The sequence below is a fragment of the Stegodyphus dumicola genome, chromosome 11 (assembly GCF_044657685.1).
Source record: "Stegodyphus dumicola isolate Sdum_Otavi_A_Nest chromosome 11, ASM4465768v1".
Classification (NCBI taxonomy): domain Eukaryota; kingdom Metazoa; phylum Arthropoda; class Arachnida; order Araneae; family Eresidae; genus Stegodyphus; species Stegodyphus dumicola.
Genome location: NC_140778.1, coordinates 126,429,165 through 126,455,881, shown reverse-complemented (window position 1 = coordinate 126,455,881; position 26,717 = coordinate 126,429,165). Strand labels below are relative to the sequence as shown.

General features: G+C 32.6%; 1 protein-coding gene across 1 annotated transcript in view; it reads left to right on the top strand.

The window, feature by feature from the left end:
• The first annotated feature begins 333 nt into the window (after positions 1-333).
• bor (ATPase family AAA domain containing bor) overlaps positions 334-26,717 on the top strand; it is a 55,848-nt gene continuing 29,464 nt past the window's right edge. The window contains exons 1-5 of the mRNA XM_035350664.2: positions 334-659; positions 7,970-8,148; positions 17,060-17,119; positions 19,693-19,762; positions 20,342-20,507. Of these exons, the coding sequence (XP_035206555.1) occupies positions 446-659; positions 7,970-8,148; positions 17,060-17,119; positions 19,693-19,762; positions 20,342-20,507 (689 nt within the window). The 5' untranslated portion in view covers positions 334-445. The remainder of the gene's footprint in view (positions 660-7,969; positions 8,149-17,059; positions 17,120-19,692; positions 19,763-20,341; positions 20,508-26,717) is intronic.

The window sequence follows — 26,717 nt, the reverse complement described above, 5'->3', positions numbered from 1 at the left end:
TTTCGCAGAACAAAGTTCTATATTCACTTAGAGATTTAAAAGACATCTGAAATATTATCTTTTTATGAAAATAGCTGGAAAATTCAAAAAAACGTAAGCCGAAAGGACGAGACTAGAAGTTAAGAAAACTTAATATCAATACAACTTAAATATCAATACATTTGTAACATCTTATGTATTTTTAGTAGTTTTCTGATTAAAATGTATTTTGGCCAGCTGGTCCAGTGAGAAATAAATGATAATACAGGGACTTCTTTTCATCATCTTTTACTTCAGAGTTCTGCCGCAGAGAATATTTTTGCTCAGAAAGGATAATAATTTTGGAAATAAAATGTGGCAACATGCAGAATAATTTTGCCGGTCTGACTCACGTGTGTTTTCTGGTATAGTTTTGTTTATGTGTTGGATTCGATTTCCATTTTCGTTTCACACATAAATAATCAATATGAGCTGGTTATTTGGTATCAGAAGAGATCCTATGCCCGATCTCTCTTCTACAGGAATTGGTTCGGATATGAGCGGTAGAAGTTCAGAAGAAGGTCAAGGGTCCGGAAGCAGTGGTTCTGGCTCAAATGATGATGGATCTACGGGAGCCTATAGATTTGATTCATCAGCTTTGGAAAGAGCTGCTAAAGCTGCAAGAGAACTTGAACGGTCTCGTATGTACTTTTCATTAGTAAATTAGCTTTGTAACATTATTTTAAGAACTGAGAAAAATCTTAGTGAAAATTTTTAAAAAAATGTTAGTTTAGTCATCCCATTCTGAAATTTTTATTATATATCCATGCATTTATCTTGTAATATAAGTGTGTTTTCCTTACTTTAAAATTAGAATTTCAGAACAGTGTGTTTTATCTGTAACTAAATATTTTGTTAAATTTGCATAGTTGTGACTCCAGCTTTAAAATTGCTTTATAATGTGCATTTAGATACGGAGATTTTATTTTCAGGAAGGCAGTGCATATTGTTGCAGAAAGTGCATGCTGTGTACTGATTTGGAATTTATATATTAAAAAAACTCAGAGATAAATAATAAAGAAAGGGCGTGAGTGATAAGAATGTGTGATTTTGTGAAGAAATTGATCCTTAATGACAGGAAATTATTATATAATAATAATCTTCTTGCTTTCATGCAGTCTGATTAGGATGATGAAATAGATTTAAACAGAAATTATTATATAATAATAATAATCTTGCTTTCATGCAGTCTGATTAGGATGATGAAATAGATTTAAACAATTGCATCATTTTTTACGTGTTGAAAACAGAACACATTTCAGCTGTTATTACCACTTTATAACATTCATAGACATTAATAGCAGCTTTTACATAAATGCTGCAGATCGCTGTTCTGTTCTATGATATATTTGAGAAGTATGTCACCTAAAACTGAAGTGGTAAAATCCTAGTATACGGTGCAGCCTTGACGCGACTTTGAAAATTATCGCCAACACCAAAAAAGAACGTCTATATATATATACTATACACTATATACTCTGTGTGTATATAACATAGTATATATACTATATACATAGTATATACTATGTTTAACTAGTATATATTTTCTATGAATGACCTGTTAACTACTCATCGTATGTGTCCCGTTTTTACTGCTCATAAAGTCACCAAAAGTAGCAAAATCCCGTGTGCATCGGATACTAGGATTAAACCACTGAAGCTTCTGTGGTATTAAAAATAAGCAAAAGAACATAGCAATATGCTTCTAGATAACTAGAACAAAGTGTGTTTTGCTGTAATTTAGTAGTCCATTCTGCTGCAACTAGGACTTTTTCTGCTGCCAGACTTTTTTTCCACCTGGTGCTAATTCTATGACTCTGAAATTCTGCCACCTGGTTCCCTCTAAATTGCAAAAATTACGTAGCCAGATGTGGTTGCTCGAGTTGTACAGTTCTGGCACCGGCTCTCTCTGCAACTAACATTTAGACCAGAAATGAGCAACACTTTATGAGTAGAATAGAGTTTTAATTGCGGGTAAATTTCTGGATTGATGTGCCGTTGTTGCTTATATTCTGTTCGGGCTGTAAATAGCTTCTTGAATAAAACTAGGTGAGACTACTTCTATTGGTTAAAAAGTTTGTGTATAAAGTTTTGGGGAAAGTGCAGAATCGCCGACTGCTTGGCACGTTTTTCAAAATTGCCAACTTGGCATGGTCTCGCATATTGTCTCCTGGATTTGCAACCCCTCTAGAAGACACTACATGCCTCTACAAGGCACAACATTTACAATGGCGAACAGGTAAAATAAATACAAAATAAAAGGGTACTTACGTATTATCGCAACCAGGTTGACGCTATTCGTAAGTTTTGACGCTATTTGTAAGTTTGAGTAAAAAAGTATGAATAGAAAGAAAATGTACATTTATTAATTACAGATAATTTTTAATACAGTTTTTATATTATTTTCTTTTAAAATATAAAATAGCAATTAAACCCTTCCGGTTTCGAATTTGAATAAGTTGCAGAATTATTTTTTCGGCAGAAATCTTTTGGCTATTGCTTTTAGCACTGATTAAAAACCATATTCGCCATAACCATGTACATGTCGACTTATTTTTACTTAAAAAAACATTCCAGAATTGCACAAAAATGGCATTGCGCACACTCTTCGCTTTATCCATGTACACTACTATTTTCTCATAAATTACAAAAATTTGCACGAAAATGCAGGAAAATTTTGTGAATCTCCACATGCTCTTTTTACAAAACTACGTATAACACGTAGGGCTGCCAAATTTCGCAATTTATGCGAATTTTAACCTGGTTGCGATAATACGTAAGTACCAATAAAAGTTGAAGCAAAATTTTGAAAACTGAAAATCCTTTAAAAACAACATAATAATTTTTAAAAACAAACATGGTTAAGAAAACATAGTAAGCTTCAAAAACTTAAAATCGTTACAATCCCTGAAGAATTAAAATAGATTCAGACATAAAAAAAATTGGGGAAAGTGCAGAATCGTCCACTGCTTGATGCATTTTTAAGAATTGCACAAACTCAGTATCCATGTACACATCGACATATTTTCACTTAAAAAAAATATTCCAGAATTGCAAAAGAAAATGGCATTGCGCACTCCTTTGACTATTCATGTTCACATCAACCCATTTTCACTTAAAAAAATGGCATTGCACACTCCCTTTATCCATGTACACATCGACCTATTTTTACTTAAAAAGTCAAAGAAAATTGACAAAAATCCAGTTCTTCTTATTCTTGTAAAATGTGCCAAAAAATGAGTGGGAAATTTTTTAAAATTGGAAATCCTTTAAAAAAAAAACCTAATAACTTTAAAAAACTAAATTTTTTTCAAAAACATAGTAAGTTTAAAGAATATAAAATCCTTACAAAACCCTGAAAAATCAACTTTTCACTGGCAAAAAATTTTAAAATATGAAAAATCCAGTCCTCACAAAAACATAATTTTAAAAACTAAAAATCGTTTCAAACACTCATCGTTACAAAACACTAAATGAAAAATTAAAATACCTTCACTTACCCGAAAAGGGGCAATCCACTCCACTCAGCCGAAGAACGAAAAGTAACGAATTCTCAAAATGTTCTTGAATTATTGTTTAAAATAACTGCACCTCTACCATCTATTATCGTCTACGGCGATCAGAAATTCTAAATTTCAAAATACGTGCAGAGCACGCGCGAAAATGCTCCGAATTTTGCACTCAAAAGAAATTCTCAATTTAAAACACATACTGCGCATACACAAAAATGCTTTGAAATTCGTGCTCTTTCAGAATGGCAAAATCGACTTGGATACCACATTTGGCGCACTTATCAATCTCATAAAAAGTGCCAAATAAGTGGGCAATTTTGTACTTTACCCCAAGTTTTCATAGCTCATTTTAATTTTGAGGTCTTCATAACAATTGGAAACTTTAGATGTTGTACCGTATTTTATTTACAATTTGAGAGAGGTTAGGTTAATTGATTTAAGACGGAACAAGTCAAGAGCTATTAGTGTATACAAAGGGATATCTTTGGGGAGGACTTTTTAAGTGGAAATAGTTTTATCTATGGTACTTAGGAAAAACCACGAAAATGCCATGCAGCCAGCCCGTCCATCGGTATTTGAACGCTTGTCGAACTGCCAGTATCTAGCTACATTTACACTGATGAGCCTACAGGTTGAGAGATTTTTTGCTTCTCATTCTGCAGAGAGGTTCAAAATTTGATTGTACAGCAGAATTAATATTATATCTCAGTGTATAAATTATTGTGGAATTAACAAGAAAGTTGAAATTATTGAAGTTATAACAAAGGCATTATAGTAATATATATGTCATAATTTCATGTGGCGAAGAAAACACTGGAACTTTTAATAGCTTTCGATAGTGGCTGAGGGTGAAGGCTCGATTACACATTTAACACGACTGAGCTTGAAGTATCACAATCTTTATTTTTAGGTATATCAAATCATCACTTTGCAGACAAGATATTTTTAAATCATATTTGAATACAATAATTTCCATGTACACAAGTTTTAAAGTACGATGTCATCTTAGGCAAGTAAGCAGCAGCATGAATGAGGAGCATCTTGTCAGGAAAGCGTAAGCAATTCAAAGGAAGAAGGGAAAGAGTCAAAAGTTTCAGTCCGAGTTAAAACAAGTTTTGGGTAAAAATATATTTACAAGTGCAATGCCCCTTGGTGAAAATTGGCATGTGACAAAGCCATTTGAATGATCTTTGCGATCGACCATACACATTTCCTTCATACAAAACAGTGCACTTATAATAACTACTAAGTGAACCTTCTTTTACACACAAGGTCAATTAATGCTTTTTTCTCCTTTCATTCCAAATCGTACAGAAACTTCAAATTAATCTTACCACGTTCAGCCATTGTACCATGTAAACCACAAAATAAGCAATGTATTTCCTAACCAACATCTAACATACAAACAAGCCCTGGTTAAGGTATATTGAAGGGTGCCTCTTGGATTATTGCTAAGTTGTTTCATTTATGGTAACCTGAGTAGTTGAATGTTATGGAAACCCTATTATGACATAATTGGTTGCTTGATTGTGGTGAATTTTGATGACGGGAAAAGGTTAAGAGCTTGTTTGTGTGTTAGATGTTCCTTAGGAAGTACAGTGGTATTTTGTGGTTTACACGGTAAAATGTTGCAACATTAATTTTAATTTTTTGTGTGATTTGTAACGAAAGGGGAAAAAAAGCATTAATTGACGGGTGTGTAAACGAAGGTTAACTTAGTAGCCATTATAAGTGTATTATTCGTAAGAAGGAAATGAGCATGGTCGAACGTTGGAGGATACTGGTGCTGTTACAAAAGAATTAAAAATGCTTGTGTGCTAATATGCGTTATTTCATTGCATATTTTACCCCTTAACTGTTTAGTGCCAGTTCCTGAAAACTTTTAAAATATTCAGAGAATTTTTCCCATCCTCAGTGTTTTTAGAGAACGAGCCTCTCTTAATTTTAAAATTGATTCTTCCATGTAGTGATATTTTTTGTCTTGCTAACAAAGACAAATTACCTATAAAGGGCCGTTCCCACTTGATACTCAAGGACGCTATCGGAGCCGACTGGTGCATAGAACACGGCTCTACCTAACCTAGCTTGTTCACACTTACTGTAAGCGTCCACTAGCGACAACCAATAAGCGAGTAGAAGATCCCCGTACTTTCATTTGTTTACATTTCGTAGCAGGCAGTCTTCTGTCGTGAATCTTTGAGCGATAAAACGAAAACTGAGCGACTTTTTTTAAAAAAAATGGTTTGACCGAAACGTATAGTGAGCAGGAAAGAAAATGTATTTTGTTGTGGAGTTTTCTTCTTGCAGCATATGTATTATATAAGACTTTAGTAAAAAAGCCACGAAGTGAGTGGGTGAAATCCATTTACCTGCAGAGAGCAATTCGTGGCCATCATTCTGCTTTGCTACCTCATCTACGAGAGAATTATAAGGACTTATTAAAGTTTAAAAGCATTGCCCCAAACTGTTTACGAGTCAAAATTAGGAAATTAGTCACAATTAGGCATACAGTCAAAAGTCATTAATTCGGACACCCATGATCCGGACCTCAAAGCTGCAAACTTTCTGTGCATGCGTCGTGTTATCTAACCATTCCGAAATCAGTTTATCAATTTCGCGCTGCTCTGCGGGGGGAGGCATGCCGCGGCGCGCAATGAATTGAAAGTTGATCTGTCACCACTATCCTTATCTTCAGGGCAGATGTTTTTATTTTATTTGGCTTACAATTCCTTACTAAATGTAGTATTTCATCTCAATGTACTCCATCTTTGATATGATTTAAATCAAATTTCTCTTCATTATAATTCACTTCCGATAGTGAAGAAAGTGACACAGAGGTTATTGAAAACGAAAAAATTTCGATTGACAAATTAGTTGGTATTCTTGACACAGTAATTATAGGACAAAGGAATCTATAAGCTTTTTCAAGGTCTGGCCAGTTGTTAAAGGATTTCCCATGAAGATGGTTGCCCTGGGAATGGGAAAGGTAGTAGTTTGTTGGTGCGAGTTGGGAGTTCGGTGGATAGGGTAGTGTCTCCAAGCCCAGCCACTGAAGGGTTTCCTTGGCCTCGCAAGACACATGCCACCTCGCATTGTCATGGAGGAGGAGTAAACTCTTATGGTTGACCAATGCTGCCTCTTTATGCATCAGTGCCCGATGCACACGTTCCAACTGCTACAAGTACAGGCTTGCTGTGATGGTTGGCCCACTGGCAGGAGCTGATAGTGCACCACTTGGCAACTAGTCGACTAGATACAGAGCATGACCTTGCGTGATTGGAGAGAAGGTTTCGCAGTGTGACGCACACTGTAGTGACAAGCAATGTCTGGAATGCATGGGTGTGTCATACTAGACTCACTTTTCATCACTGGTGAGTTCTCTATCGAATATGGATGCATTGCAGTGCCAAGTAAGCAATGCCAAACAGGCAGCAACATGCTGTTGCTTGTTTGCATCAGACAGTGAGTGGGGTGCCACTTGCACAGCTTGTATGTGCAAATGGAGTCTGCTTGCTTCATCAGATACCTGGAAGTGTGCAGTAAGCTCACCACATGTTTGGCTACTGTCACTTTCTATGGCTGCTCTCAGGGCCTCATCATGCAGCGCTTGTGGCCGACTGCTGTGTGGTGCATCACTAAGAGACATATTCCCCGACCTGAGCTTCTGGAACCATTGCCTAGTGGCTCGTTCGTTAGCGGCATCATCCCCAAAAGCCTGACAAATTAAGTGACTTGATTCTGTTCCTCACAGGATCACTTTAAAATCATACAGCAAACAACTCCAAACGAATGCCTTTGACAGGTCCATTTCAATCAGTCGTTGTGTGAGTTATGTTTGAAGTACTGACGCAACGCACTTTTGCATTGTCAATGTTTGCTTTGTCAATGTCCGGACTCCCATCGTAACCACTTCATTGCCAGGTTTGGCAACTATTTTTATGTTGGGGGTTCATATCAGAAATGGCAAGAACTTTTTTGGTTACCTTGTATTTGTAATTTGGGAATCTTTAAAAATTCACAAAAACCATTAACTTTTATTTGATAAGTAAGTTTCACCTTTTTATCCGTAAAAAGTTGCCAAATTACACCAAGATGGTTGTGCTAATACATAAATAACCTAAATTGCGAAAAACAGTGAAAGAAAGTGAGAGAATACAAGATAAATGTTTGCTACCTTCAAACAGCTTCATTGGTGGGATTACCAGCCTTGCACTGTTGTATCACCATTTTTGGCAAAGTTTATATTTACTGGGTTCTCTATGATAGTGTTTCCTAATAATCAATGGAATAGTAACAAACATTCATTGTAGTAATATGCTAATCTGAGGGACATATATTAACCAAAAATTAGTTATAAATCATTTGATTTATGCTACTATTATTTTGTCTTATATTTCATGTCATTCTTCATTCATTTAAATATAAGTTTGTATTTGTAGCTAATGCAAAGGAATATCTTGAGTTAGCAAAAATGCAAGAAACAACTATGCAGATGGAAAAACAAAAACAGATAAAAGAATATCAAGCTCATATTGAAAATGCAAAATCTGAACAAATTCGTGTGCAACAGGAAGAAAGAAGAAAAACAATTGCTGAAGAAACTAATCACAATAAGATGGTATGTATATGCATAATGTTAATATTTAGCATTTGCTAATTTTATAATGTAAATTTAGAGTGTTTATTATTGTAAAAAAGCATAATGTGTTTTTATAGTGGTTGTGATAATATACAAGTCATAAAAATTTGGGAAAGATTTATGATTATATGAATATTATGTCACTACAGAATCCTACTTACTTGAATTATGGGCTGTAAGGTAAGACTAGATAATTAGAAATCCAGATAGTATTTATGCACAACCAAGGAATGCAAAAGCTAGCAAGGGTATGTGAAAAAAATGAAATTTGTTACACGAAGTACAACTTGTAATAAGTATTTCATACAATAAAAGCGCATTAATACATTTTTATAACAAAATGTAGTTTGTAAAAATGTAATATGGAATAAGAATCAGATATTATGAAGGTATTCATTGTCGTATGAAGAGAAATCAATGGGTATGATTTTCTAATAACCTTTTTAAAGTATTCTAGAGCTTTTTGTAAAGGTAAATATTATCCTTTTTTTTTTTTTTTTTTTTTTCACTGCCTCTAATTAGAATTCTGCATTCTAAAGATTGATCTTCCACATTCTGTTTTTTTCCATCATCATTTTAATTTGAAATTTAGGTTAATTATTATTATTCAGCCATTCATCAGCATTTTTAAGAGGGTACTCTCAGAATATTTTGGTATTATTTCTGTTGCAGCAGTTAACTAGATATTAACATCAGTGCTGAGTGTATATGCAATGCAATTACTGTCCTAACGCCCTATCAGTGGCAGATTAGTTACTGAATACTGGTAGTTTTGCCCAGGCAAACAGGTTGGCTGCATAGTTTATTATTATGTTTTTTTACATGTGTAACATGAATTGAGCATGTCATTAAAAAACAGCATTCTGTTCTCAAAAGCCTGATCTTAGCTGAAGGCTTTCTGTGTTTAAATTATTTTCTCTGGTTTTACTATTTAAAATCTGCAAATCAAGAAGTAAAGAATTTCCATCTTTCATAAAGATTAAAAACTTTGTTGTGGTTTCAGTTGAGGGGAATATGTGGTTAGACCAATACATAACTATCTAAAATGGATAATATCAAATGGGATAGAAACGCTTTACAATCAATGCATATTAATTTAAAATAGATGGTATCAAATGAAATAAGTTTTAAAGCATAAAATATGAAATTAAGAGTATTTCTTTCATAGAGGAGTAAAATGCATTTTTTTGCCTATAGAAATAAAATGCAATGACAGTGATTAAATAGTAGGTATGATTAAAAGCCTGAAGTTTCTCTAGACGCTAAAACTTATATATTGTTACGAGCAATATATAAGTCTATATGTACAGGCGCGGGGAGATATCTTCTCCGCAACGCAGCTTTAGGGTTGCCATAAAATAGCAAGGAAGGTAGGGTTGCCACATTTAGCGACAAAATTGGCGATATGGCATGGACATATGGAGAACCTTCTGGAAGGACTTCTTACCGGCTTAGCCCAGAATGTTCTCGAACACCAGTCAAAAGCTATATAAACCCTGCTGGTACGTGGAAAGTTATTTAGCATCGAGTTGGTGTGTCGTCTAGCGAGTCAATCCCTGCGGAATCTTTCGAGTTGACAGCTGGGCAGCGAGTGCCAAGTGGGTCGTCAAGTTCACCGAAGTAGCTTCTTAGTCTATCGCGGTTAGTGCATCATGAGAGCATGTTGAGCTCCGGGAATGACTGAACCAAAGAGTCGGGAGCCGTGCTCTGTGTGTCGTCGAGTGCATCGCGAGTTCTAGCATGGAGTTCCAAGAACGACTGAGCAGAGTCAGGAGCTGTACTCTGGTGCTGACAGTGAAGCTGTCTCCACTGTGATAACCTAAAGGCTGTGTTGCTGATCGTGTCAGCGTGTTTATAGTAGATCTTCGACGACTGTAAAACATGTTCTGGAGCTGTCCTGACAATACTGGCTAATACAGTGTGTTTCGATACTGCATCAAGTAGTGTCGTCATTATTCATTCCAAATCCATACGAACCCCGTACCGTGAAGGAAGAAAATAATGTAACAACTGGTGTCAGAGAACGAAAAACGCAACAATATGCTCAATAAGCCATTTATGAAATAATATACTTTATGAATCATCTGGCATATATGTAACATTGTGGGGTTTATTTAATTTATATAACGGTTATTTTATATTTTCAGGATTTCCTATATCTCTTTCAATTCTCACTTTCCTGCTAGAATACAAATTGATTATCACCTATATATCTAGTGAGCAAAAAAGAAGTCAGTATTTAGATGAAGGTTTTTGAAGGAGGAATCAATCCATATTCTGTCTGTTGAAGGCCATGTTGCTAAATTGATTCTCTTGATAACAGTTCAACTGCAGTGTTGTAATATTATCATCATTAAGATTGTCATGCAGACTTAGGTTAAGAGCCAACTTGCACATTCGTAATTTGTTCAGCTGTTGGTTTACTTACTTAGATTTACTAAGTTATTTTTCATTACCTTTGATTCAATCCATAAATATATCTAAGTTGTAAGTATGAGTGGTGCTTTCTGTTAAAATTTATTCAAGTTTGTAGAGTCATTAGGATTTTTTGAAGCAAGAGACATGAAAAATGAGTAATGCCCTCACCGAGGCTCAACTGGACCTCTCGAATATGCGCTGAGTGTGCTACTGTTACACTACGAAAGCATGAAAAAAGGAGGGAGAAAATACAATGTATACTCTCCTTTTTAAAGAAAGACTGGGAATTAAGGAACCCAGTCGTTGATTGCTGGTGGTGAAAAATCATCATCCACCACCTTTTAGTTCAGGCACCACTGTACAGTCATTAGGATTTTTGAAGTGGGAAACACAAAATATGAGCAGTGCCCTTGGTGGGACTCAAACCTAGACCATTCCAATACGTGCCGCTAAGGACTTCTAAGCTCTCTTCTATGAAGTAAGCTGAACCTTCCTTAAATACTTCTAACTCATTAATATAAAACGCTTATTTTTAGCAGGGAATAGTAGATGGGGAAACTAGAATAAATAGTAAAGCATGTTTAAAATTAAAATAACTAAAGTAACCTCTACAAGTTAGTTAATAAAGAGCTCTATGAAGTTCTATACAGTCTTTTCCTAACTTTGTAGTACTTTAACAAGACTTGGTGATTATTCACTTGAGGTCTTTTCAGCATCGAGTACAGTTTATATTAGCAAAGAATACACGGCATCATAATAGGTTTAAAAAATTGCTGAGCATTGACATGCAGGGGTTAGAGCATTAACATGCAGTATTTAAAAACTGTAAGAATTAAATTAAATAATTTTTGTTATAATTCTTTAATTGAATTTTATATATAATATATATATGTGTGTGTAAGATAAAAAATATGAAATTCAAAATTGCCAACTTTACAGGGTTCGTAGTGGTCCTTATAAGTGCTTATAAGTCCTTATATTTGAAAATAAAATATAAAGGCCCTTATAGGTGCTTACTTTTCCTTTAAAGCCCTTATTTTTTTGTTTTCAGTGCTTATTTTTTTGCTTTTAGTGCCTCTTTTTTTTTTTTTTTTTTGGTGTGTGTGTGTGTGTGTGTAATGAACGCGTTATTTTCCCCCGTACCAAAACCGAAAATAAACAAACAACTTTTCTTCCTAATATGGAATGTCAGATGGTGAGTCATACTCCTGGAAATAGCTTTTTCCCCTTTCTCTGCATTAACATAACCTTTGGTGTGCACGAAGACTACAGACAAGTGCCGGTCGTTCTATCGGTCAAAGAATTGCGAAAGCAGTAGAAAATTCCGCTACATTCGGCATTCTTTTCCTCCCACCCAAATACTACACACGTTTGAATTTCTATCAAGCTCTTAAAAATTTGCATTCTCGTTCTGCTTGGTCAGTTCATATTCGTGTTTATTATGATCATTATGCTTATATTATGGGCATATGTATGAATGTTTATAATAACATAGTAACATAGTTGCAGTAACTGCTGAAGTATAGTAAACTTCCAAAAATGGTTGTGTTTTAACACAGATTAACTTTCTAAGGAATAATATTTGGAATGGCTTAAATAAAGTAATCGAATAGTCAAAATAATTTCATTTTTTTGGCCAATATATTGTACAATACGAAGGTTGGGAGGTCTCCCCTTTCTCTGCAAAATCTTGAATATTGAAACTGTTACAGTTCGCTGCAAAACAAGCAATGGACCTTTTTTTTTTTTTTTTTTTTTTTTTGGTCACTTTCCAATCTGGATTGAATAGGACTAAAAGTTCTGCGGTCTACCAACCCAAGCGAAGAATGATTCTATTCCGGAAATTTAACACCGTCTGTTGAAAATTAGAATGAAAAACACCCCAGTTATTTAGTTCTTTGTTCTCCTAATACCAGTAGTTTATTCCAAACGCGTAATATCACGTAGAAAAGAATTACGGCACACGTATTGCGCAATAACGTTTGCGATCTTTTGCAGATATAATTAATTTTGATGATCAGTCCGAGATTTGTTTATGAACACTTAAAAGAGTTTTACTGTGCTTGCTGAGCAGAATATTTTTTAGTTCCATTGGTTTATTTTTATATGATGCACATATTGAAATGTCAAAAGCATTTATTTAGCGGAAAAATCTAAAGAGCGGTTACAGTCTACCCCCCCCCCCCCTCCACTCCTTCAAGTTACGCTCGACTGTCCGAATATTCGCCAATTTCAAAGTATGCGGGTTAAGCTTTTACTGTTAAAGATGACTGCATGAAGCAAATTTCTGTCTTCTGATTTCAGAAATGTTCCTCTTTTTTACTTAAATTACTTTGCTTGCAATATCTGTTAAGAGAAAACTGATATACAATGAAAATTTAGATTTAAATTATTTAAATATCAATATGAGTGGAAAAATAAATTGTATTTATTATTAGGTTCCAAGCGAATACAATAAATATACCTTATTATTATTTATTTTCTCTATTTTGAACTGAAATTTCATCATTAAATCTTGTAATATAGTTTAGTTCTTCATAGTTTATTTTTTTTCCTCTCATTGTAAACTAGTTCTGTAAATTGAACTATTATTTAAAAAACAAAAAAAAGTAATTATTTTCCATGGTTGGGGTAATGCTTTTTCTCTCTTAATAAGTACTTTATTTCTCATATTTTAAATTACAAGTCTAATTTTTAAGGTTATGCAGTTGTGTATGATGTAATTAGACAGGTGCTTATTTTTTTTTCTTAAAATGTGTTTGAAAAGTGCTTGTAGATCCTTATTTTTTTAACTAAAATGTGGCTATGAACCCTGCTTTAGTTTGGCTACGTTCCCTTCCTGTTATCTAAAATGTGTCGCTTAAACAACTAACCACATTATGTCATCAGCACTGCCATAAAGTCTTGTCCAATTGCTGTTCAGAACCTAATCAAAGAATTCAGGGCTTATATATAGCCCTTTGCTGAGATTTGCACTTATTTTCCTGCTATCTCTTACCCTGCTAATGTATTCTATTGCTTCGCTCTATCACATATTGTCTAGAAATGTAATAAGCGTATAGAAATTTATGGGGCTCTTGTATCTGCAGTGATGTATAAATCAAGAATATATACCCTAAGAAATTATTCTTTAAGAAAACAATGTGGTGATTATCCAGCTATTTGTGATTTTCTGGTAAATTGGTCTAATGCAAACATTACTTTCTGTATGTAAACCTTTTGAACTGTTATCTGTTGATAATGTTGGTGCTTTCAGTTATTATGATTCTACAAAAAGTATATTCACCTTATTATAAGGTCTTGCTACTCATTAGATATGGACATTTGCTTCTAAAAGTGTAACTACAGGTATTTACATAAATTTGTCTAAGACAAACTTTTCAGATTCATGTTTCAAAGAAAACTAAGTAATAGAAATGTTGTTTTTGCTTCCTCAAAAGGAATTTCAATATCCTAACAGCAGAAAACTTTTCCCTCCTTTTTCAGGCCCTTATTAAATCTTTGAAACAATATTTTTAAAGTTTTGTTTCTTTTGAAATAAATTATAATGAAACCAAATTCTCTTACTACTAAAAAGAATTCAGAAATTGTCCATTCTACTAGGGTCAGACCATTTAACACAGCAAACCAGTTTAAATTAACTGTTAAGAACAGTAAAATGCATGTTGCTATTTATAGTTAAATTATTGTTATTTTCCAAATTATTAATGAAAATTTCTTCAAAACTTTAAAAATATTTATAACCTGAATATGACTTTTTTTTAACCTCTTGAAGACTGAGCCATAATTGTGACAAATTACTCCTGAATTTTAGTTTTTCTCAATCTTTCTTACCTTGCCTATAACTCTAGTAAGAAGGAAAATTCTTACTAGAGTTTTTCCATTAAAAATTTGTTATGTATGTCCCCCAAAGTCCAGAGATGAGGGGAGGAAAACCTACATTTTGTAATCAATATTTTAAGAACCTGGTCGAAATACCAGGTTCTTAAAACACGAAACTGTATTTTTGCTGTACTTCATAATTAGAATCATACTTTATGTATCCTCTCTTTAGAGTGGATGCAAGCAGTGATAGCATACATTCTTTGTTCTTTCTAGGTCAGGGACGATTAACATTTTTCATTTAGTGTGCTAGTTAAATTACGGTTTATTATTTTCAGATGCCCAGTATGCCACTGTTATATTTCTTTTTAGAAATCATCCTTAAACCCGTGCTTTGATTTCAATAATCCTTGAAAGAACCGGAAGTTTCGAACTTTTAAACTCTTTCTCACATTGACGCAAAGCATCGAATCTACATAAAAATGTTTAATTTCCAAAATTATTCTTTGTCCCTTTGGCACAGTGTGAGACCCATTGCTCTAATATAAAGGCTTTATGTGACGTTTATTTAAAAATTCAGTTTTTCATTTGGTCTCTTACAGCTTTGCCAACTCCCCGATTTAGACGGGAGAATCCCGATTTCTGGCCTTTTCCCTGCCAACCCAATATAATCTCATGAATATGTAATTGAAATTTTATAGTTTTATATTCCATTTAACACGTTTCCGGTTTTATGAAGGACGTTTCAAAACAAGGACTGTCAGATTTGCATTGAAGAAATAACAGGATTTTTTTTTTTTTTTTTTTTTTTTTTTTAAATATTTGGAAAACACATTTCAAGAACTTTAAAAACTTACATTTTCAAAATTGGACTATACCTTCAGCTTACATATTATATACTATTTCTGTTGTAATATTTCTAAATTACATTTTTATGTGCCATTTTGTATTTTAAGATATAAGAAAGTTCATAAATAAAATGATAAAGCGTAGTGAAACTTCTTGAAGAAATTCATTTCCTTTCTCATTGAGTAAAGCTTGAGTAAAGCACATATTGTATAAAATTTCTCTTCATTTGCTCTCACCCTAATGTTTTTTCTAAAAAAGCTTTTCTGTTGCCAAGCTTTTTCCTCTTTGAAGGGTGGGATGTAGGATAAAAAGTATGAAATTCAAAATTTCTAACTTTAATTTGGTTATATCCTCTTCTCTCTAAACTGTGTCACTTAAAACACTGACCACATTATGTCATGTGCATTAAACGTAAGATCTTAACCATTCAACATTCAGAGCTTAAACATTGGATTTGTCTTTTATATACAAGGGCTGTTCAATAAGTAATAAGGCTAAAATTATAAAAAATACAGAATACCTTTATTCGTCATAATTTACACGGCCTTTTTCAAAATAACTACCTCGGCACGCAATGCATTTATCCCAATGTTCTGTCCACTTCTGAAAAACATGTAAAAGTCCATTTTTTGAGAGCTTTTTCAAACTGCCTCTGCAGCCTTTACATATTCTTTGTTGCTTGCAAAATGTTTACCTCATAATGGTTAAGTTCAGGAAACAGCCAGAAATTGCATGGAGCGAGATCAGGACTGTATAGAGGGTGCGATAAAATCTCTACATTGTTCTGCTGCAAAATATCTTGTACGCAATGAGCAATATGTGGTCGGGCATTGTCATGATGCAGTAGGAAGCCATTTCGGAGCAATGGACGTTTCCTTTGAACGTGCTGTACCATTGTTCGTAGTACGAGTTGTTTGCGGTATTACCGGGTTCGACAGCATGTTGATATACAATTTCTTCATAATAAAAAAAATTATAGTCATAACTTTACCAGTCGATTTCACAGTTTTTGCTTTCTTGGGGAGTAGGCGAAGATAGATGTTTCCATTCACTACTTTGTTGTTTCATGGTTGGGTCATAGTGATACAACCAAGCTTCATCTGCTGTGATGATACATTTTAAGAAATTGTCACCTTCTTGTTCTGATCTTTCTTTCCACTCTGTGCACACTTCCACTCTATGCTACATTTACTCTCGAAGGCACCCACAAATACATTTCAGTTCAATCACGTGATACTCAGGAACATGAGCCTGTACACATCATTTATTGGTAGCTTTTGTTAATACAGACAACAAACGTTTTTTATGCCACAGAAATTAACATTCCGATGAGTGTTTTTTGTGGCAGTAAAATTAGTCTTATTGAACAACCTACGTATTATCCGTTGCTAAAATATATACTCACTTTCCTACAATCTCTCGCCCTGCTAGTGCATGATTTTCAGTGTTTTAAAATGATAAAATATAGTTTACATAAAAAAGCATAAACAATTGAATATTAATCTTGCTTTTAAAGGTAGAAAAATTGGCATCTTTAAAAGCAAGATTAATGTGGTATTCTAAAAGTAGTTGTATAAATTATATTACCATTTTAGTATTAAAACTAATATGTTAAGGAGCAAATTTTATTATTATTTTTCCATATAGATGTTTTATTTTTTCATCATCACAACTCAATTAGGTTTCTGTTTTCCAATATTTCTGCAACAGTAGTGGCTTTAGAAAATATGTATACCTAGTTCTTAATTTTTATGTTTCAAGGTTTTCCTGCATTAATGTGTTTGTTTCACTTCCATTTCAGAGAGCTCAGTATCAAGACCATTTGGCTCGGAAAAGATATGAAGATCAGTTGATACAACAGGTAAGTGTAGTAAAAATAAAATCAGCTTCACAAAATATTTTTGATACACTGTTGCAAATTTATATTGTAGGAACATGGTGTAACTATTTTTTCTATTTTGTATATCATAACAAGTTTTTGAAATAAATATGATTATAATTAAAGTTTGTTTCAGAGTAATTTGAATAATTAGTGGCATAAAATTTTGTGGAAATACTCATGATGCAAAAGAATATTTTTTAAATGCCGTCCAGACACTATAGTAGTTAGGGGAGCAGCTTAAGATACCAAAGAGCCCAGGTTCATATCCTGGAGAAGGCATGGATGTAAATTGTGTGTCTTCTCATAGGACGTAAAGATGGCCACCTATTAGGTACCTCCACAATGAAATGGCCACTACTTCTGGTCTTAGTAGTGGCTAAAGCCCAAAAATACCTAGTGCCCGTCTTAAATATATATATGTATATTTAATTGAAAGGGGAAATCTGACACTAAGGGTAGTTAATATTTATTATAGTGGAACGTGAAAGTGGTGCAATAAAACAACTATTCGAGAGTGAGATAAGAAATTCTCATTATGCTGTCTATCGTATGATTCAATTTGAAACTGCAGAATAACTTATTCACCCAGCACATCTAAGCATTTTTATAGAAATGGTGATATAATGCATAATGCTAGCTTTCACTTCTGCTAAGTTCGGAAAGTGTGTATTAAATACAAAGGTAAAAATATATTTAAGGGTGCCCCTTGGAGAAAATTGACCATTGGCCAGCAAGGCACAATTTCAAGATGGCCGCTACGCAAAACCAAAATAACAAGACAAAGAACTGCACAAACTTTGTATTCATGTATTCATCTATTTTCACTTTAAAAAACATTAGAGAATTGCACAAACGTGGCATTGCGCACTTCTTTGACTTGGTCCATGTACCCAAGTAGCACGGCAACTTCATAACGATGTTGCAAACTCTTCGCGGATGCTATTGCAATATATCATCTCTAAGATACCCAAATGTCTGGAAACTCCACTGTTTTGCAACCGTTGCATGCTAGTTCATGTTTTTTCTTAAATAGTGCTGTCGTGTATGTTGTTTCTTAGATTATTATTTCATTTTAGATATGAATATGGGAATTTTTTTATTATTAGATTAGGTATATTGTTATATAAAATATTTTTGATCACATTTATTAACTACTTTATACAGTCTTTCATTTGCATATCTTGAAGATATAGAAGTTAATGGATATATTTTTTACTGTGAAACATGAAGAAATTTATACTTGAGTTCAGGTAAAATACCGATTATGTTTCCTGATTTATCGTGACGGGCAATTTTTATTGTCTTTGAGATTTAACAGAAATAAATATGATAACGCTGGTATGATCTGAAACGCTCTTTTTTTTTTTTTTACCCACATATATAGTTTTACTTTTGTTTATATCTGATTGAGATTTATTTACTTAAAATCTACTCTTATTGTTATATGTTTATAATAACCACTTTCATAATTACTCTCATTTACATACTAGAGGATTAAGGAAAAAATGATGAAATCTTCAATAATCGTAACTTGGAATTTAAGTTATTTAAAAAATATAGTTTAAAGTACTGAAAGTAATTAAGGCTATTATTAATTATGCATATTTATTCTAAAGAGGAAAAAAAAATGTATTATCTTCTAGTTTTCAGGAAATGATAAAATCTTTAAACTTTAGAAAAATACAAAGAATATAAAATTTTTAAAAAAGAAGAAAAATACATTAATTATTAAGCTTATTTTTGTACATAAATCAATATGCAACACAAGGACGTCCTAATGACGTTTTCACAACTGTTGCAAAAAGGTCGAATTCTGCAAACATTTAAGCGTCGTGATACGATGCTTTTACAATTGAATTATAACCTAAGAAAGACGCAATAACGACGTCTGTGCAACAAAAAACCTCATCTGCAAAGATGCCATTTTTAGCGAGCAATTATGGTGGCTACCTTATCAAGGAAGTATCTTAATTATAAGTAAGGTAATTTATAATGAAATTTTGTTCTTTGTTTAACAGCCACCATATATGGTAATATGATTATATATGATCAAATTTGGCAATTAAGTATGCCATTTTTATCGAGTAAAAATAGTGGCTACCTTAACAAGAAAGTATCTTAATAAGGTAAATTTGTAATGTAAGTGTAATTTATAGTTAATAATCAAATTTAAATTATAAAATGTAATTTTTATAATGTAAATATTTCAGTTATTTCAAAATTTTAATTAATTTCTCTGTGCACCTTAACTATAAAGATGAATTTATTCTCTAGAACTGTCATGCAGTGGAAATTATTAAGTCTGTTCTTAATGTTTGCCTGCCATTATTTTAATGAATAATTTAATTAATTCAAAATATCTTAGAGATATATATAATCTTTTACCAGTTAATTACATATTAAATTGTTGGTTTCATTTTGATAAATATTTATTTATTTCTAGAAAAACTTTAATTTTGTAATTTGCAATAAATAGTCAAATAAAATTTATTATTAAAAATGATTTTGTTATTATATGATATGCATATGATTTACATTTAAAAAATTTTTAGCAAAAAGCTAATGAAGAGAATATAAGAAAGCAAGAGGAATCCGTGGCTAAACAAGAAGCAATGCGGAGAGGTATGATCACTTTATTATAAGAAGAAGAGCGTTGTTTATTATAAAAGGAAATTTATTGAGAAATTAACAGTTACTTAATTATTCCTATTCATAGTCTTCTGGCAAAAAAATGCTTAATCTTTATTTTGCAGTAAAGGAATTAAAATTTGTTTCGTGGGATATGAGAAAAATTTGCATTCTTACAGTGTGCATAATTTTGTCAAATTATCTTTTTACATATAAAAAAAATGTCAGAAAAATTTTCATTTTGTCAGTGTGAGTGATTTTTGTAAAATCTTCAGTGCAAATTTCAAAAAGAATCAAATTTTTAATGTTAGTGTGTTAGTAAAAATTTCAGTATGCATTTAAAAAATTATTGAAACTGAATTTTATTGAACATCTCATTCAGGATATGCGATTAATGTTTCAAAGTTAAATAGTTTGGCATTCAAACATGGTTTACTGTGATGCAGTAGCCATACAGCTCAGATGATTATGCTTTAATTTTGGTAATATTGGTTAATGTAATATAATTTGAAGATTATTAATATAGAAATGTTATTTTATGAAATTTTGTTGGTTTCCTTCTCCTTTTTTTAGCCACACTGGAAAGAGAGATGGAAATCCGCAATCAAATAGACGTAAAGAAAATTGAAGCAGAAATGCGAGCAAAAGCAAAAGTTGACAGAGAAAATCAAGATTTATATTTAGAACAAATTCGCTTAAAAGCAGCTGAAAAAAGAATAACTGTATTAGAATCAATAAAGTAAGCATTTATTGTTTATATATATATATATATATTCAGTATAAAAATATAACTGCAGCAAATTGTCCCGATTTAGTTTTTCATCACATCTCCTGGTAGATTTCCAAATTTCCTGTTTTTATTTTTAGCCTTAATTAGGGAAATATTTTTTAACAGAAAATTATATTTTTTAAATTTATTAAACTTATTATACAAATTTCATTCCTCCCCCCCACCAATCTACCGATTTTTAGCATAATTTTTCTTATTAAATTAAATTTATCTGGATTATCTTAATCTACTGTAGACATCTGTTAAAGATGCAACAAATTCTTAATCAGTAAATATTTGGATTTAATTTTGTTCATATCTATATATGGTACATTACTAAATCTATCCACATATATGTGCATTAATTCATCTTCTTCATTGGCTCAACAGCCCAGGATGAGCCCTGGCGTTCTCCAGCACCTCTGCTTTGGGCAACTGTTTTCCAATTATTGAGCTTTAGAATGTTTAGGTCATTTAACACAATCGATCCATCTCACTCGGATCAACACGCAATCGACCCATCTCACTGGGGATCTAGCCTAAGGTCTGGTTCCCACGGGTTTTGCCAGAAAGATTTTCTTACAACACTGATATTTATGCATTCTGGCCAGATGACCAGCCTATTTAAGTTTCTGTAGTTTGAAAATTTTTACTACATCAGGTTGTCTATAAACCTTGTATAGCTCTAAATTAGATCTTCTCCATGATCCATACACACAAACCCCACTAATGCAATATCCTTCTCTAAAAAATCCCCAGAGCTTCCTCATCATGTAAATTCAGCATCCAAGCTTCCAATGCATAAGTTAGACCAGATCTCATAAGACTGTTGTAAAGAAGTAATTTAGTCCTTAACTTGAGAAAGCTGGATTTTAAATAGCTTTTCAGGCAATAAAAACATATATTTGCAGCAGAGATTCTTTCAAATATTTCTGAAATTGTCTCATTTTTACAGTTCATCTCCGATCCCAGATAAGTGAAACTCTAGGCTTTTTCAAATCTATAGTTACTAATTTCTAAATCACTTTACAGTTCATCTCCACTTCCAGATAAGTGAAACTCTAGACTTTTTCAGATCTATAGTTACTAATTTCTAAATGACTAAATGGTAAATAAGATTTTAAACAAGACATGCATTTAGTTTTATTTTTGTTTACAGAAAAAATAACTTTTTTCCAAAGCCATGACTGCTTGTTTAAGAGCTGGAACAATATGGGCAACAATACAAATGTCATCTGTGTAAGCCAGTAATTGAATCATCTTATTAAATATATTTCATCTAGTATTGATTCTAGAATCTCTAAAGTATTGTAAGGGCAATATTAAACAGTTGACCTCGAGTTGTTCTATAAGGTCACCTTGTAAACAAATTTGTATCTTGGTTTTCTTAAGAGTGAAAGCCATGAGTGCAACATGTTTTTTTTGGGGGGGGGGAATATTAAGTTCACGCATGGCCTCAGTGAGTATTTCCCTATTAATGTAATCATATGCAATTCTTAAATCAATAAAAAGATTGTGTTTCAATACTCAATTCTCAGTATTTTTTCAAAAAACTGCCTTAGGATGAAAGTCTGCTCAATAGTCGATCTTCTCTTCCTGAAGCCGTATTAATAATCACAATTTGCATTATCAACATAAGGTAAAATTCTGTTAAAAAGAATAGTTTAAAATATTTTATAGGATGTGCGCAGAAGCCTAATTCCTCTATAATTACTGCAATCAAGCACATCTTCATTTTTGTGTATCAAACAAACAATACTAAGTTTCCATTCTATTGGGAGTATTTCATAACACCAGATGAGCTGAATTAAGTCCTTGATTAGTAAAATACAATTAGGTACCACAGCTTTTAATAGCTTTGAAAGAATGCTTTCTGGCTCAGATTTATTGTTTTTTAATTTCTTTATACCATAACTTACCTCTTCCAGAGAGAAGGGATCAATAGTTAGAGAAGGGTTTCTGCTTGTTATTTTATATAGACAGGTCGTAATTCAGCAGCTCATCCAGGTGCTCCCTTCATCTCTGTAGAATGCTATTCTTATCACATAAGACAGAACCATCTTTCCCTCTATAAAGTGTTGTTCTAGGTTTCAAACTCCTTTGTTCACAATTGGTTTCATGAAAGAAAGTTCTGGTATTCCCAACTCCTCTAAGATGTTCAACATCTCTTAAGCCCCGTTCACATGCAACGCTCCTTCACACAGCTGCCGTTAGCAAGAGGAGAAAAAGGAGACATGAAAGAGTTTCGTCTTTAGGACCCGTTCAGAAGACCACCCTCTGCCTTCCCCTTTACACCTAAGCCTCTGTGAACAATCACGTCTCCGAATTGGCAGATTTCTAATACTGTTTACACATTTTTAACGTTGTTTATTGTTGTTAATTTTGTAATCTGTACTTTCGCAACTGGTACCTCAACTTTCGTAATGGTTCCTGAATAATATACGCTTTTTAATTATTATTATTATATTTTATAAGCTGTTATCTTGGTGCTTGTTGCTATGGTTAAAAGATGGTCATGGATTTTTAAACTGCTTCCCGATAAGATATAGAACTCAAACTTTGTACACACACTGCTTGTGGATGTGGTGTCACGCTTTTGATTTTTAGAGGATTAGATTTTTTTTCAAATTTAAAGTTGAAAAGACTTTTTGCAAATATTAACAAATAAACTGAGAATCTCAGAATATTATAGTTTGCACTATAACGCACTGTGGAGAAAAAAAATTAACTGAAATTTTTAGCGTAATTTTTTTAAAAAATATTTTGGGAGAATTTTTAAAAATCGTTCATATTTTTAGACTTTTTGACGCCCATCAATTTTAAAATTTCATGTCTAAAAATATATCAGTTACAAACTTCCGACATTTTCACAGCTTATAAAACAAACATTTCGCATTTTAAAAAAAAGGATAAAGGAAATTAATTGGACGATTTTTTATATTTTTTTGAAAGATATGCAATGAAGCAGAATAGGAAATATTGGTTCTTCTTGGCATCAATTCGAAACATCGGTTTCAAAGTAATAATCTCATTATACCACACTATTTTATGACATTATTTATGCTATATAAGTTGTTATTGTTGCCAGTTGTTAGTTTAGCGTGAGATTGGAGATATTTCTGAGTTAACTTCCTTTTAAGATGCGCTTTGCATTCCGTTGTGTTTAACGTTCTTATTAGATTGAAGCATAACTACTGATTATACTTAGTGATATTCTAAACACTTGTACGAGTATTTCTGTGGAAAATTCCAGAACTTTGAAGTGTTTATGTTGATAAAATAAATTTAATTAAGCTATCATCGGATTTGAGTGCAATGACAATCATTTACGAACTATTATCAATCTATTACAAACTCGTACGCACACAACAATATTATAATTAATTAATGTATTAAAATTGTTTTGAACGTGTTTTACAAAACAAAAACAGGTACAAAAAAATTCTGCTTGCATTTTATGAGTTTTTGCAATTTTTCTGGCCACATAAGGTTTTAAAAAAAGGTTTGTAATTTATGTATATATTTACCAATTGAAAAATAGCACTAGGTTTGATTTATATACATATGTGTCTATTGAAATTCAGTAATAAAATTTTAAGATTTGAAATGATTAAATGTCTATTTAGACAGTTTGTATTCTTTAAATTACAAATGCAAACTGAGAAACTTTTTGCATTTTTTTCAATAAATCCTTTTACTTAAAGTCCTAAAACATATACAGGTATGGACTAAATTTTTTATTATTTTTACTGCTTATTTAAAATTATATACTTTATAGAAACAAGGATGGGTTTTGCAAAATACTGAAAGGAAAATTTATTTGAAATGAAAATGTGACTGAGATCATATTTGTTTTAAAAGATTTTAGATAAAAGTATATTTTTATTTTTTCTCAGACACTAATTCATTAACTGCAAAATCATTCCTTGAAGTTATTAAAAACACTCTAATAAATACAACAAAAAAAAACCTGGGGGAGACATTGAAAATTGTAAGAGAAGAAAAACATTTTAATTGTAAAATTTTTCTTCAAAAATTTAAATTAAAAAAATTACTAGCAAAAACTTTTTTTCAGCTTAAAATTATTTTGTCTCACAAAACCATTTAATAATATTCATAAAAAAATAGATAAAAATGCTTAATTTTTTTTAAAAAAATCATTCGAAAGGTATCGAGTTCCTTGTCGCGTTGAAGCCGATATGCACATGTCTTAACTTTAAATTTTTTTTATTTAATTTGAGCGATATTTCTGGAATACCTAGCATCAGATAACCTTGTCTGCATTTGTCTCTAATTTCTGTATCTTGTACAGTTCTATTTAATTTTTTGGGATATGCTATCGCATCCCCAGACATCTATCAGCGTGACTGTTTTGCTGACAGTCCAGCGAGCAGTAACTAAAATTAAGTGAACTGCGCAGTACAGTACAGGAAATCTCCCCATTTGCCCTGCTCCCGAGAGGTAAGAAACATTCAACGAAGTTCTACCTCCAATTCGGCGAGGCAGTTAATGCTTGTCCCATGTGAGCGGGACACGTTGGAAGAACCGGTTTTCACTACCGGTTGAATCTGCTCTTGTGAATGAGGCTTTAGAAGATTTTCATAAAAAGTCCCCCCCCCCCTTTTTTTTTTAACATGGTAGACCTTTTTTTTTTTTTTTTTTCATTTTTTCTAGTACATTTATATTCATCACAGTTAATCTAGTATGGTTCCTTTGAAGCATATTCTTATATGCCTTTTCTTAAGGTATGTGTTAACCCTACATTCTTGATCAAACCAACTGCCACTCATTCCGTTATTTGCTAAGACTCTGTTGCCAGTTTAAATAAAAGTCATTTTTAACAGATTCCATTTCTCATTTGTCCAGGTCTTCCAATTTGAGGTTTTTAAATTGAGTTCCCAATTCATTTTGGTATCTCTGCTTTATATCTTTCTCTTAACAGTAGGCATTTAAATTTCTCTAATTTCAGTCCCTGATTTTTACGGGCATTAGATATTCTTGCTCTGATCTTTATCATTACCACGTAATTATCTGAGTCAAAATTTGCTCTATGACCAGACATCTAATATGTCTGCAGCATGTCTAGTGTCAATTAAGACATGATCAATCTGATTGAAAGTCCAGCCAAATACCGAAAATCCGCCGACCTGAAATCTGCTTTGCCTCTCAAAATATAAACATTCAGTTTATAGGTTCCAGAAACCGCAACATTGAGTACGAAATATCGAAGAAAAAATACTTACCGAATAATGACATCATAATTACCAAATAATAATGAGTCATAACGGAAATACCAAATTATTGACATGATGATAAAAGTTTTTTCTCCTCTAATCTGCATGAAGGTTAGAAAGCAGACGATTCGCTCAACTCTTCTTTCAAGTTCACGATTCACGTTGTTGTATTTTCTGAGCTTTGTTATTTCACGAGATTATTTAGTGCTGCTTTTTTTTTATCCAGATATTTTGTGGATAAATTAAGACTATTTTAAATTTCAGTCTCTTTTAATACAATTACAGATTAGAAAAGCACTCATGATTTTACTGCTTGCAACATTGAAAAACGTAAACGTGTTGCATTGACGGTAATGCAAATTCTGCAAAAGATGGAGACAGGTGCTACTCCTCGGTTTATAGCAGAATTGTATGGAATTGCGATACGATTCTGTATGATATACGGAAAAATAAAGAAAAGCTGTTGAAATTTTACAGCAACAGTGATTCTAACACCGGAATCCGAAACCAGAAATCTTTGCATGAGGCGAAATTGGCAAACCTCGCTGCTGTGTATATATAATACAATGAATAATATAATCAATTTGTATATGTAATAATAATTTAATTCATATAAGTTATTGCAATAATGTATATAATAATTTAATTAAATGTATCTAATGCGCCTTATTTATTTTGCTCATTTAGTCTGAATATTATGATTTATCTTTTCTGTCCTGAAATCCGCAAAATCCTAAAATCCGCACAACCTCTGTCTGGTCCCAAGCTTTGCGGATTTCTGGAATTCTACTGTATTACAATCTGGAGATCTCCAAGTCATTTTGTGAATATTTTTGTGTGGAAAGTAAGTCCTAACTACCATCATATCATTTTCCATAGCAAAAAAGTATAAATCTGTGCCCATTGTCGTGATGTAGGCTATGCCCACCATTGGTAGTTCTGAACC